This window comes from Osmerus eperlanus, chromosome 3, assembly GCF_963692335.1.
Source record: "Osmerus eperlanus chromosome 3, fOsmEpe2.1, whole genome shotgun sequence".
NCBI lineage: Eukaryota > Metazoa > Chordata > Actinopteri > Osmeriformes > Osmeridae > Osmerus > Osmerus eperlanus.
The window spans coordinates 22,490,684-22,502,020 of NC_085020.1; the positions used below are offsets into that span (position 1 = coordinate 22,490,684).

The 11,337-nt window shown below is 42.4% G+C and overlaps 3 protein-coding genes and 1 long non-coding RNA gene across 4 annotated transcripts in view; 2 read left to right on the plus strand and 2 right to left on the minus strand.

Moving 5' to 3' along the window:
• Window positions 1-1,023, plus strand: part of abcb11a (ATP-binding cassette, sub-family B (MDR/TAP), member 11a) — a 9,202-nt gene extending 8,179 nt beyond the window's left edge. Inside the window, 1 exon segment of the mRNA XM_062457936.1 lies at window positions 134-1,023. Within this exon segment, the coding sequence (XP_062313920.1) occupies window positions 134-334 (201 nt within the window). The 3' untranslated portion in view covers window positions 335-1,023.
• Window positions 1,024-3,793: 2,770 nt separating this feature from the next.
• spc25 (SPC25 component of NDC80 kinetochore complex) lies at window positions 3,794-5,912 on the plus strand. The gene is made up of 7 exons (XM_062456172.1): window positions 3,794-3,907; window positions 4,173-4,332; window positions 4,448-4,513; window positions 4,681-4,827; window positions 5,027-5,131; window positions 5,226-5,324; window positions 5,531-5,912. Exons 2-7 carry the CDS (start codon window positions 4,179-4,181, stop codon window positions 5,653-5,655), a joined length of 696 nt encoding a protein of 231 aa, XP_062312156.1. The 5' UTR covers window positions 3,794-3,907; window positions 4,173-4,178; the 3' UTR covers window positions 5,656-5,912.
• Window positions 5,913-6,381: 469 nt separating this feature from the next.
• nostrin (nitric oxide synthase trafficking) lies at window positions 6,382-9,560 on the minus strand. The gene is made up of 11 exons (XM_062456173.1): window positions 9,286-9,560; window positions 9,099-9,197; window positions 8,879-9,004; window positions 8,583-8,681; window positions 8,167-8,292; window positions 7,853-7,961; window positions 7,654-7,742; window positions 7,375-7,500; window positions 6,927-7,245; window positions 6,728-6,811; window positions 6,382-6,609 (listed from the first exon to the last, which is right to left on the minus strand). The coding sequence occupies exons 1-11, from the start codon at window positions 9,391-9,393 to the stop codon at window positions 6,473-6,475; spliced, it is 1,422 nt and encodes a 473-aa protein (XP_062312157.1). The 5' UTR covers window positions 9,394-9,560; the 3' UTR covers window positions 6,382-6,472.
• Window positions 9,561-9,585: 25 nt separating this feature from the next.
• LOC134016930 (uncharacterized) lies at window positions 9,586-10,626 on the minus strand. The gene is made up of 4 exons (XR_009929709.1): window positions 10,525-10,626; window positions 10,175-10,258; window positions 9,921-9,983; window positions 9,586-9,833 (listed from the first exon to the last, which is right to left on the minus strand). It is a non-coding gene; the product is annotated as an uncharacterized LOC134016930 (long non-coding RNA).
• Window positions 10,627-11,337: the final 711 nt, after the last annotated feature.

Consider the following 11,337-nt stretch of genomic DNA (forward strand, 5'->3'; position numbering starts at 1 on the left):
GCTCTTCCTGTAGGAAGCAGGAAGTAGAGAGGATTTATATGCGCATCCTCTTTTTTTGGAAGACTGACCTGAAATGAAGGGTTTCCCGCCCTTTTCTGGCGTTTGTTTCTAACCCCGTCCTCCCGGTGAGCAGACGGTGCAGGCGGCTCTGGACGAGGCACGGCGTGGACGCACCTGCATCGTCATCGCCCACAGGCTGTCCACCATCCAGACGGCCGACATCATCGCCGTCATGTCCCAGGGCGTCGTCATAGAGAAGGGCACTCACGAGGAGCTCATGGCCAAGAAGGCTGCCTACTACAAACTAGTCACGACAGGAGCGCCCCTCAGCTAAACACCTCCTCCCCTCTGCCAGGCGACAGACTGACGCTGTACTTGACAACTGGACGTATTTAATTAAAGTGTGATCCGTAGGTTTCAATTACATTCGTTTTTCCTATTTATTCATTTAGAAAGAAATGTGCTCTTGGAGTGTACATTTTTGATTTCGTAAATGTTTTGGCACCTTGCTTTGATAGAGTCATTTTTATATGTGGAATATCTGTTTTGTTTATAAATATCAATGAGCCTCTTGACATGACCTCTCCCAGTGTGGCTGTTGTGAACCTGAGCCTGTTGTCCTTGTGGACCAGTGATAGTGAGCTGTTGATAGCACGCACTGTTGAGACACCCCGAGTGACTGATAAGATGCTCCAGTGATAGGCTGTTCTGGATTCCTCCCTGTTCAACATGCCAGTACTCAGTCTCACTCCTCTCCCCGATGACACAAGACTGAATCATTAAAGACAGGAATAGATCATTAACCTGCGGCGCTGAAGAAATCATCGATGACGGGTCGATTTGTTTCTTATTTCCAAGACACCTGTGAGGCCTGGCCTCTGGGTTTATCATTAATCACATGTTTTTAAACGCCCCTTTGTTCTCCAAACAGCACTTCACAAAGTGCCAAGATGTGATCCTGGATCTGAGTCGTTCAGCCTGTATGTACTGGATTTGTATTTTATTAAAGCTCATTCAAACGTCCATCGCAGTCTGTATAATCCTTTGGTCTATGGCCAGTGAGTGACAAAGATTTCCATGCGGTTATGTAATGAGCGCTGAGACACAACAGCAGCCATGCTAGCAGCTGTCCACACAGGCCAGGTGTGCCTGTCCTGCTCTAATTGGACGGTTAGATCGTTTATCTCCCCCACACCTTGGAGCGATGGGAGCTGCCAACCAATCACAGCTGATGAAGAGGAGCTGAGGAAAGCCTGTCGTTAGGGAGCAACATGTGTTGCTGCATTTCATTTGGGTAAACACCCAGATGGCTCAACAGATGATGATGGTTCTAATGGACCGGTTCAATCTGGACCGTGTACAAAAAAGGAATCATTTATTGGCAGCAACGGTCTCTGCAAACGTAAGACATGGAAGTTGGTTCCATAAATAAAGCATCTCATTTTTTACATTTGAAAAAATGGTTTAGTGGTGTTATTCACTGTTACCATCTGTTCATCTGTTCAGCCAGCGTAGTTCTGTATTGTGTGTGTGATTCCTACTGAGCTATCACCTGGAACTAAGAAGTTGTTAAATAAGCTAAAAATATTCAAACATTTCTAAACCTGGGTTTGGTTTGCTTGCTTTAATTGGTAGCCCTTTCATATTAAGTTAATACTGTACATCTACTAAAAGTTCTGTTTTATTTACAATAAAGATACATCACACTTTATATACTTTATTATGCTTAAATACGACATATATTTACACTTTGTATATGGTAGGTGTTTGAAAAGGTTATACTTCAGTAAAATAACACCATGAAGACTGCATCAGTAAGCATCACTTTACAGGATGTCCATGTTTACATTATTGGAAACGATCATACCGAACAAAACTAGACAACACCTAACCTTTGTTTTCTGCTTCTTTGAGATGCATCACACCTGTGGCAGCCATGAGAGGAGGTGTGCCTGGAGGACATGCTGAAGTTTAGGGCTGAGGTGATCATCACGTACCACACGCACAATGACCCCATGGCATGAGGTTTTGTGACTGCCTGCACAGTCACAAAAGAGGACTTGATTCATTGATTGATACTTTGTCTCACATTTGTCACTTAAATGTTCATTTTGACTTAACTTTGCTTGTATGAGATCTCAGCGGAGGACACATAATCCTGAAGAAATGTTTTTATTTGTGAAAATGAAATTCAGAAAAAGTACCATTACAGTGAAATCTTTCTCCGGTGACAGAGTTAGACACTGACCTGGTCCTGTTTCACACAATATCTGAATCTCCTCCAACTGGGGAAGAGAATCGTTGTGGTAGAAGTAGCTTTCTTGTACCCACCAACAAAGCCGATGTCCAAACAGACTCCTGAAAAGGAGGGCAGTTATTTTCAGATGACAATTTCAAATACAAGCGCTGTGTAAACACAAAGTCCTTTGACTGAACAGAAGTCTCACTCTCGCCCCCTCACTCTTCCACATTTCTTAGTCTTTCACCCCACAGTAAACAAAGGTACAGTAACAGGAATGCAGCCTTGATATTTAAAGATGATGTTGAACCAGTCTCCAACAACTGCCGCCCAAATCCTCTTCATGCCCACTGTAGGACAAAAACGGAACCAGAGAGGGAAACAAAGAGTGAAGATGTTCCGAGGGTCGCCCACAGACGACAGGAAGTTGAAGACGTTGAGGTCGTCCCTGTAGCTCTGGAGGGGCAGGAGGACCATCACACCACTGCTGTGGAGAAGGTCCATCTGGAGTCGAGTCTCTCTGGGCACCGCCTCGACACTGCTCCCAGGGTCAGTGGAGTCTCTCTGGGCACCGCCTCGACACTGCTCCCAGGGTCAGTGGAGTCTCTCTGGGCACCGCCTCGACACTGCTCCCAGGGTCAGTGGAGTCTCTCTGGGCACCGCCTCGACACTGCTCCCAGGGTCACAGCTACAACCACAGCCTCATGACGCCCATGGTGGAGTCGGTCTCTCCTGCAGAGACGTGGGGGCTTTATACTGACATTAGCACCATAAATCATTCGGCGGTTATGGTAACTACCGTATTCTAGGTCTGGAGGAAGGAGTTGTCCATCGTGAGAACTCAGCATTTTAAGACACAGTGTTTACAGGATGACTGTCTGTGGACATTCAATTCCTTACAGGCCATTGCTTTTATTTGTTAAATATTAGCCATTGTCTCCACTGCAGGGGACATACAGTTCACTTACACAAATGCACAATTCAGACCACTAGATTACACAATTGCTTCTTTGTTCTGTTGAGGTGAGCAACAACAAACTTTCCTCGGCAGTAGATTCAATTCATTTTATTGCATCTTAATGTGATTGTTGTTTTATTTTTTACTCAAGATAAAAGAAGAGAAATCTCAAATTTTTATGGGAGTTTTTTTTATTATATGCGCATGTTTAACAAGGAAAACGTCCAAGTATTTATTTATCTACTTGAACAATGGAAACGTAAAAGAACAGTTGTTGAATTGCATTAAATAAGATGATACTTTAGATAACTTAAAAAATGTACCAAGTTTGGTACATTTGAACCTAATTTCAACCGTGTAGCCTAAATTATCTATACAGTAGCATACTACCACTGGACATGCAGTTGCAATACTTAACCACAGCATTGCGCAATGACGAAAAAAGAAAACAAACTTTTGCATTATTGGCAAGAGGAAATTCATCCACAAGGATGATAATGAAGATAAATACAATTTATTATAATTCATCCTCATTTTATAATTTTATCTGCTTCAGTTAGCGCCAAAACGTTATATTTCTACGCAATTTGTTTTATTAGCGATTGGTCTAATGACGTAATTTCCGTGTCTACGAACAATCTTTTCCGGTCTAGCGGGCGCGGATTTTCGAAAACAGCAACAGGAAAGGTTGTTGATCAAAAGTCTTGAAGGTAACTTACGGAGCAAATTAATAGACAGTTCATGATGTCCAGTTAATGTAAAATATTTGTTTTTTTGTTTTTTTTTTGGGGGGGGGGGGTGTCTTCCTAGCGTGTCACACACAACGCTAGGACGGCAACTAGTATAAAACTAGTAGCTTCCCAAGGTACCGTAGCGACTACTACTGTAACGTTCGCTACAGTAGTTCACACAGTGTAGCTAGCACCATCACAAATGTTAGCAGCATCGATGTATTTGTTACGTGTTTGTTTACAGGTAATCATGGCATGCATTACGGATGCAGACACTGGGAACTGGTTTAGCACGACGATGGAGGATATTCGAAACAAGCTGCTCATTCAAGCAACCAGCGAGATGATCGAGACTGGGATAGATTTGTGTCAATCCCACAAACAGTTCTTAACATCTGTTCGTGGTACGTAGCCTGCCCTGACCGAGCTTGTTTTGTTTACAAACAATCTATTTTGACTAGCATAAGTGTCCTTAATTAAGGCGTTTCAGTTCATTAACCGACTTTTTTTTATTTGCAGATACATGCTCAAAAAAGAAAAAAGATGACGAAGTATTATTTGAGAGAGTACATTCTTATAAAAAATGTAAGATGGTGGTATTCTTGAAACATATCAAATTCTATTTAATAGCGATGCCTGGGGATATACAATATCTAGTATTGATACATAAGTAGATGAGTAGGCTATATCTAAGTACATTTTGTATAAGATTGATCTGTTTCTTGTTTGCCTCATTGTTTGTTTTGTCCTAGACTTGGAAGAGAAAAATGCTTTAGTGAAGGAGAGAAGCCTGTCCGTGTCTCACAGGATGTCGGAGATAGAGAGGAAGGATAGTGAGAAAGGCTGCCTCATCCAGAAGATGGACGCTCTGAGAGAGACACAAGCCAAGAGGAAGGAGTGTAGGTCAACGTGACATTAACATTCAGTCTGGCCTTTCTCCTGTCGTATTGTCTTAACATCACATGTTTACACTGTGGTAGGATCGGCCTACTTGACAGCATGTTCACACATTCCTGTTTAAACTGATTTACTCACGAAGCGTAGAGTCACCAGTGTTTCTGCCTCACTGTTGCTGATTGTGTTGTGTTCTTTTCTTAGTGATCGTGTCCCAAAACAAGGCAAACAAAGACAGGCTGAAGTACCTCAACAAAGCCAAGCTGGTCTTCCAAGAACGTCTGGGATTGGAGATCAGGAAGATCCATGGTACATTCACCAACAACCTGACCATGTCTGACTGGGAATTTCCTTTTTTCTGTTGACAAATGTGGATGTATTTTTTCTTTTGGTTTCTTTCAAGGTGACAAGTTGCAGTTCATCTTCAGAAACATCAACCACTCAGACCCAGGCTGCACCTACACCTTCATACTGAGACTCAAGGAGGACGGGTCGTATGAGAGTGAGTCAACATGTCGGAGGAGAAGCACGAAGCTTGTTTATTTAGTTTCATTTTCTGCCGTCATTGGAGCCACAGGAAAAAACAATTGTCAAGCCTCTCATATGCTTCCAGAGTAAACTATCAAACACAGTCGGTGAACTCGTGTGACTTGTATCAGAATAATGACAGAATCACTACTAATACAGAACTTGTTTTTCTTCCAACAGTTGAGTCGACTGATCCCCTGCTGGCCTGTGTGTCCGCCCTGGAACAGAGGCTGCAGGAAACCAACAACTTACCTGCCTTCCTCGCTAATGTCCGCAAAGAGTTTGCCGCTTTGCCCAAAACATAGAACACAAAAGCCTTTGTGTGTCGCAGGAGTCTTTTACAATATCGGAGCAGTTTTCCGTTTGGTGTCTCTTGCTTTTACAGTGTCAGTCGTTGATGTGTCTGTTTTGTGTTTCTTGTTTTAATATTATAACGTAGCCTTTCTTTAGTTTTTTTAGATGGTGTCTATCTACTGTTGCACTCTGCTTTCTTTAATGCTGCGGGCCTTAGATATTTTTAACACTTTTATATTTGTGTATTAAAGCTATTAAATAACAGCACAATTTCCATTTGTATCGAATTTCTTTATAACTAAGCAGTAATACATACATAGTCAGAACCTTAATTCACTTGTTTTCCAGTCAAATATGTCGCGTTGTAACTTACAGTTCACTACAGATCAATACATTAGCCCAGGTTTGACCAGGGATAGTCTTTAACATAGATTTTTTTCTGACCATCACTTGTCCAAGCCTTTAACCCTTGTGTTATCTTCGGGTCATTCTGACCCATCAGTCATTGTGACCCACCGTCGTATTGCGACAAATTTACCTCATACAAAAACAAAGTGAAGCATTTTCTTTTAACTGTCGGGCTGTCTCAGACCCCCCACATTGGAATGGTTAAAAGAAAATTATTTTTATTTGTTTTTGTATTGGGTAAAATTGGGTAAACACAACAATGGTTCGTTATGAACCTTTGGGTCATGTGACCCGAAGGCAGCACGAGGGTTAAGCTTGACTTTGGACAATTATCTTTCACTGGCATGTAGCTGGTAACACCTGAATTTGGTTTGTAGTAAACTTTTGATGATGTCCATATGGCTCTGTGGAGCCCAGGAGTCACACTTCAGATGACTTGACTACATTCAACATGGGCAGCTCCTCAACATACGTGGAGGGGAAGTGACCCGTCTGGCCGTTCAGTATCCCATACCACCAACCGCTGTCTTCTTTCTGGTAGATGTCAAGAAGATCACCTGAGAAGGGGGAGAAAGCAGGGTGCCTCAGCAGGGTGCCTCGGCAGGGTGCCTCGGCAGGGTGCCTCAGGCATGCACTGGACGTCTGGCTCACCTCACACATTCACCCCCCCTGTACCTGCTTTCAAATCCAGTTCATCTTCTCTTCCTGATGTGAAATCGTAAAGAGCCTTGCATTTCCCAATGCTTGACCACTCTGCATCTGATAACAAATGCACATATATAGTGTAAATATAACGTATGTTGTGTGTATTTTTATTTTTTAACATCTTTTGGAATAATAAGGGATTGGGTTAAGGCACAGGAATGCTTGTCACCTCCTTTCTCATCTATCTGATGCGGTGCTCCATTGACAGCGCCGTCACTTTCAATTGGTCCATGTTGAGTGCTGTCACTATTCACTGGCCCGGTGACAGTGCTGCTGCCAGGAGTTGGCCTAGCGACAGCGCTGCCACTCTGCAGAGCCGTGGTGGGCTGGGTGGTGGTGGACACGTGCCCTGTGCTGGCCTCTGCAGACGCTGTCATGCTCCTGGGCCCTTTGTAAACGATGGAGGCCCTCAGTGACTGCCGGCTTCTGAACGGTGTCTTCTTGATTTTGACTGGACGGGCCAGCTGAACTATACTGTGCTCGCAATCCTTAGGTGAAGACAAAATAAAGAAATTCTGCAGACATTATCATATGGCATATCGACTTTGTTAGTTCCAAAAGTTATTGAAATCACATTGTGTTGTTAATATCATATTGTATCTTTTTTGTATAGATACCTTGTCTTTCCATTTCGTTATACTGTCACTAAAGCGATGCAAAGTCTTTGGTTTTCCCTCTAATTCAGCCAGCGTGGAAGATAGTTTGCATTGAGTGGCTTCAAGAAGGTCCAGTTTCAGAGTGGTCTTCAGGAAAAAGAGAACACATACATTTGAAAACATGGACTGATGTCAGACATGACTGGGACCTGGATCACATGGACTGATGTCAGACATGACTGGGACCTGGATCACATGGACTGATGTCAGACATGACTGGGACCTGGATCTTCCACCAACCTCATCAAGCAACTGTTCAGTTTCCTCAAGGTTCTTTTTGTTTGAGAATGATGGATTTTCAGCATAGGATGTAATCAGCCTTTCCAGACCTTTAAGAATATAACACATCAAGAATAGAATGTGTCACTATGACATTACTTCAAAAAGAGAATAAACATGATTTGTGCTGGATGTAAGTAGAGTTGTATGAAGGAATTACCAGTACAGTCTTTCTTTGTCTTTTTTATGTTGTCTTCCAGCCGATGAAGTTTGGACTGGATGGCACCCTTTCTTCTTTCTTTGGACATGAATGTTTTATTTTCTTCTTCCTAACCAACATAATATGAATGATTGAAGTATTGTAATGAAGTATTACCTAATTGCTGTTCTTCAATTTCCTTCTAGGCATGGGAGTACAGGACTGCTAAAGCCTTAGGCACAATTCTTTTTTAAATTGAAGCAAAAACATGCTTTAAGAAGACTAAACTAAATTGCTCTCAGTATTGCTCTTATTCCCAGCATTAAGAGTCTTACAAAGTAATCTGCCATCAAGAACTCAGCCGTGTTGTCTTCAGCTGTCACACTGGTGTCTTCCACAAAGCTCTGGATGTCCTTCTCCACGTCTGTCCTCTGACTGGCTTGGTCGATCTGCTTCTGACTCTGTGGAAGAACAGGAGAGTTACGCAGATGTGGTAGTTTAACGCTTGTCGGGCTGTATTCAGAGAAGACAGTTTGGTGAAACTGAATGTTCAGATAGAAAAACATTTATTACTGTGACAGTACTGTTTGTGTTGTCAGTTTTATGTTTTAGTTTTATACGTTTGAGTACAGGCTGCAGCTGCTCTCTTAGCAAGGTCTTGTAAAACAGATGGTGTCTCGGTGGGTCAATCGAGTTCTCCTAGTTAAAGTACTCATGGTTAAATAAAGGTAAATGAAAACGACAGTCTCACGTGTAGGAGAGTCTGTCCAAAACTGGACATGTGGAGATTGTATCTGTTCAGAACATTGCAGAGGATCTCTATTCTCTCCTTCTCCAGATCCTGGATTATCTGAAAAGTGCAAGCAAGAGTTAGTATGCAAGTTAGCTAGTAAGCAACACACCTAGTCTGAATGGTGCAACATCAGCTAAATAAACAAATCCACTTGTATTCTCTTATAAGTAAGCTGCCAGATGTCAGCATGCAGACATATAGTTTCAACACATACTGCCAAGAGTGAGGATGAATACAGCAGTGTTGTACCGAACCTGGTAGCAACTTTTCAGTGTGTTTTCCCATTTCAGTCTGATCTGATGGCCCTCCATGTTGATGTTGAAATACTCCTCGTCTATTCTGCTCTGCGCCTCGGCAGACTTGGTCAGCCTGTTGAGCATCTGGTTAATAAGAGAGAGGGGTACAGTCCTCGTTACGCAGAGTCGAACACGTTAACGGGAGACGATCGGGAGAGAAACAAAGGCTGGACTGTACCTTCTGTTTCTCTTTTTCTGTGGAGATTTGTTTGTTGTTCTCAACAAAATTGAAAAGAGCCTCATGCTCCCTTGTTAATCCAACCAATTTCTTTTTCATCTGGAAGGGAAATGAACATGTAACCATCTGAAAATGACAGTTGTTTACATTCAGTTTTGCCAGTAACCAAAGGAGATGGAAGTCTTACCTTGAGCTGATCTCCCCAATTAGCGGCCACAAGTTTCCCAGTTTTCTCAACAACATTATCAAGCTGCGCAAACAATGAGCAAGATATGATTACAATGAACAAGAACATGCATGAGGACAAGAACTTCTGTTATGACCGAGAGAAGTGAGATACAGAGAGGTAAAGAGAGAGAGTGCTAGAGAGAGACAGGGAGAGAGAGTGCTAGAGAGAGACAGGGAGAGAGAGAGAGAGAGAGAGAGAGAGAGAGAGAGAGAGAGAGAGAGAGAGAGAGAGAGAGAGAGAGAGAGAAGAGGCAGAGAGACAGGGAGAGAGCGAGTGCTAGAGAGAGACAGGGAGAGAGAGAGAGAGAGAGAGAGAGAGAGAGAGAGAGAGAGAGAGAGAGAGAGAGAGAGAGAGAGAGAGAGCGAGAGAGAGAGAGCGAGAGAAAGAAGAGGCAGAGAGAGACTGATTTAAAAACCCTTCATACAGGCCTCTTCCTTTTGTTGTGCTCCTCTAATATCTGTCGTATTTCCAGGATAGCCTCCTGTTGAAAAGCAGTTCCCAGTGCTCTGAAGCCGAAACACAACACACATCAATCAACATCAGCAGAGCAGTCAGGAAGAGGCAGTATGAAAGCATCACTGAGGGTGGGTTACCTGTGTGTGTCTGCTGTTGAGTACATTTCATCTGACACCAGGGACCATGCACTGTACGTGGAACTTCAATAAAACAAAAGCACTTTATTTCTTCATATCATTTAGTGTAGTAAACTTAGACAGGAAAGAACAGTGTTCTAGTACATATCGAACAAAAAAATATATGGTTTTAGACTTCAAAAGTATTTGAAAAATATTTAAAACAGACAAACTTTCAAACTTTTTTCCAAACATTATTTGAGGAGGCTACTGACTTGCTGGACATCCCTTTGGAGACTTTGAGGAGTTTCCCTGCAAGTTTTTGAAGGCCTTTCGCATAGTTGAGCTCAAGTTCAGCCCTGCAGTGGTCAAAGGTAAAGTGCTTTAGTCACACAAAAGGTAAAAGAATAACTTGACTGATCATTAAAATTCAGGCGGTTCATGCAGCTGCAGTTGTACACCTGAATCACTTTTCATTTGGCAAGAATGTAAAGAGTATGTTCAACTGAACAGTTTGGTGCTGTCATTTATGTGAGCAGAACACTAACATTGGGTCACAGTAAGGAGGCAGGGCACTTAAGATGTTGAATTGTTTTGAAAAACCACAACATTGAGTGAAAGTTACCTTTGTTGAAATACACCCATGAGTTCCTTACAGAAATTCTCCCCATTCTTGGAAAACCTCTTCAGATCTTGGTACAACAGATTATACTGCAGTAAAATACATTGAAGAAGTCATTGAAGTCATCAAGTACATTGAAGTTGTTGTCAATCTGTCAAGCCATCTAAGGGTCTTGGCGAATACTGACAATCTAATTCACCAAAACACACATTGATGCTTTCCAGATATTTCCTGACGAAAACTAGAAGGCAATTGTACATGTCTATGTTTTATCATTTGTGGAACCTAAAAGAGAATAGTACCAAATAACTCACAGTGCAGGCGCTCACAGGGTCCTTCATCTTGGCGCTCGCCTGCTTTATTGACTTTGCACTTTGACCACTCTATTACCAAAGTCATTCATGCGGAAATCACCTGCGCTCACTTTGTGACGTGCTGTGAGGAGAATTCCACTGGAGGATTCAAAATGTCTGTTCCAGCTCTGCACTGTGATTGGTGACATGGCAACATGCATACAATGACAGAAGTTGTTCATGTTGTCATCCATTACGTGACTCAAGTGGTTCCTTTGTACATTGTATTTCATCTTTCATCTTCCAGCTTCCTTACATGACCTTCTCCTATTTCTGCAGATCATTTCTACTTTGAGTCTACATCCTCAAAAGAAACGAATGTCCACATGTTCTATAGCATGCAAGGTGATTCATGTCCAGTACAGACCCCCCTTCCTGGGGGGATTTGTACATTTCTCACTACAAATGTGTTATTGGTGATTCTGTGCTACCCCAAGAGTCTGCTTGATTAAATTAATCACAC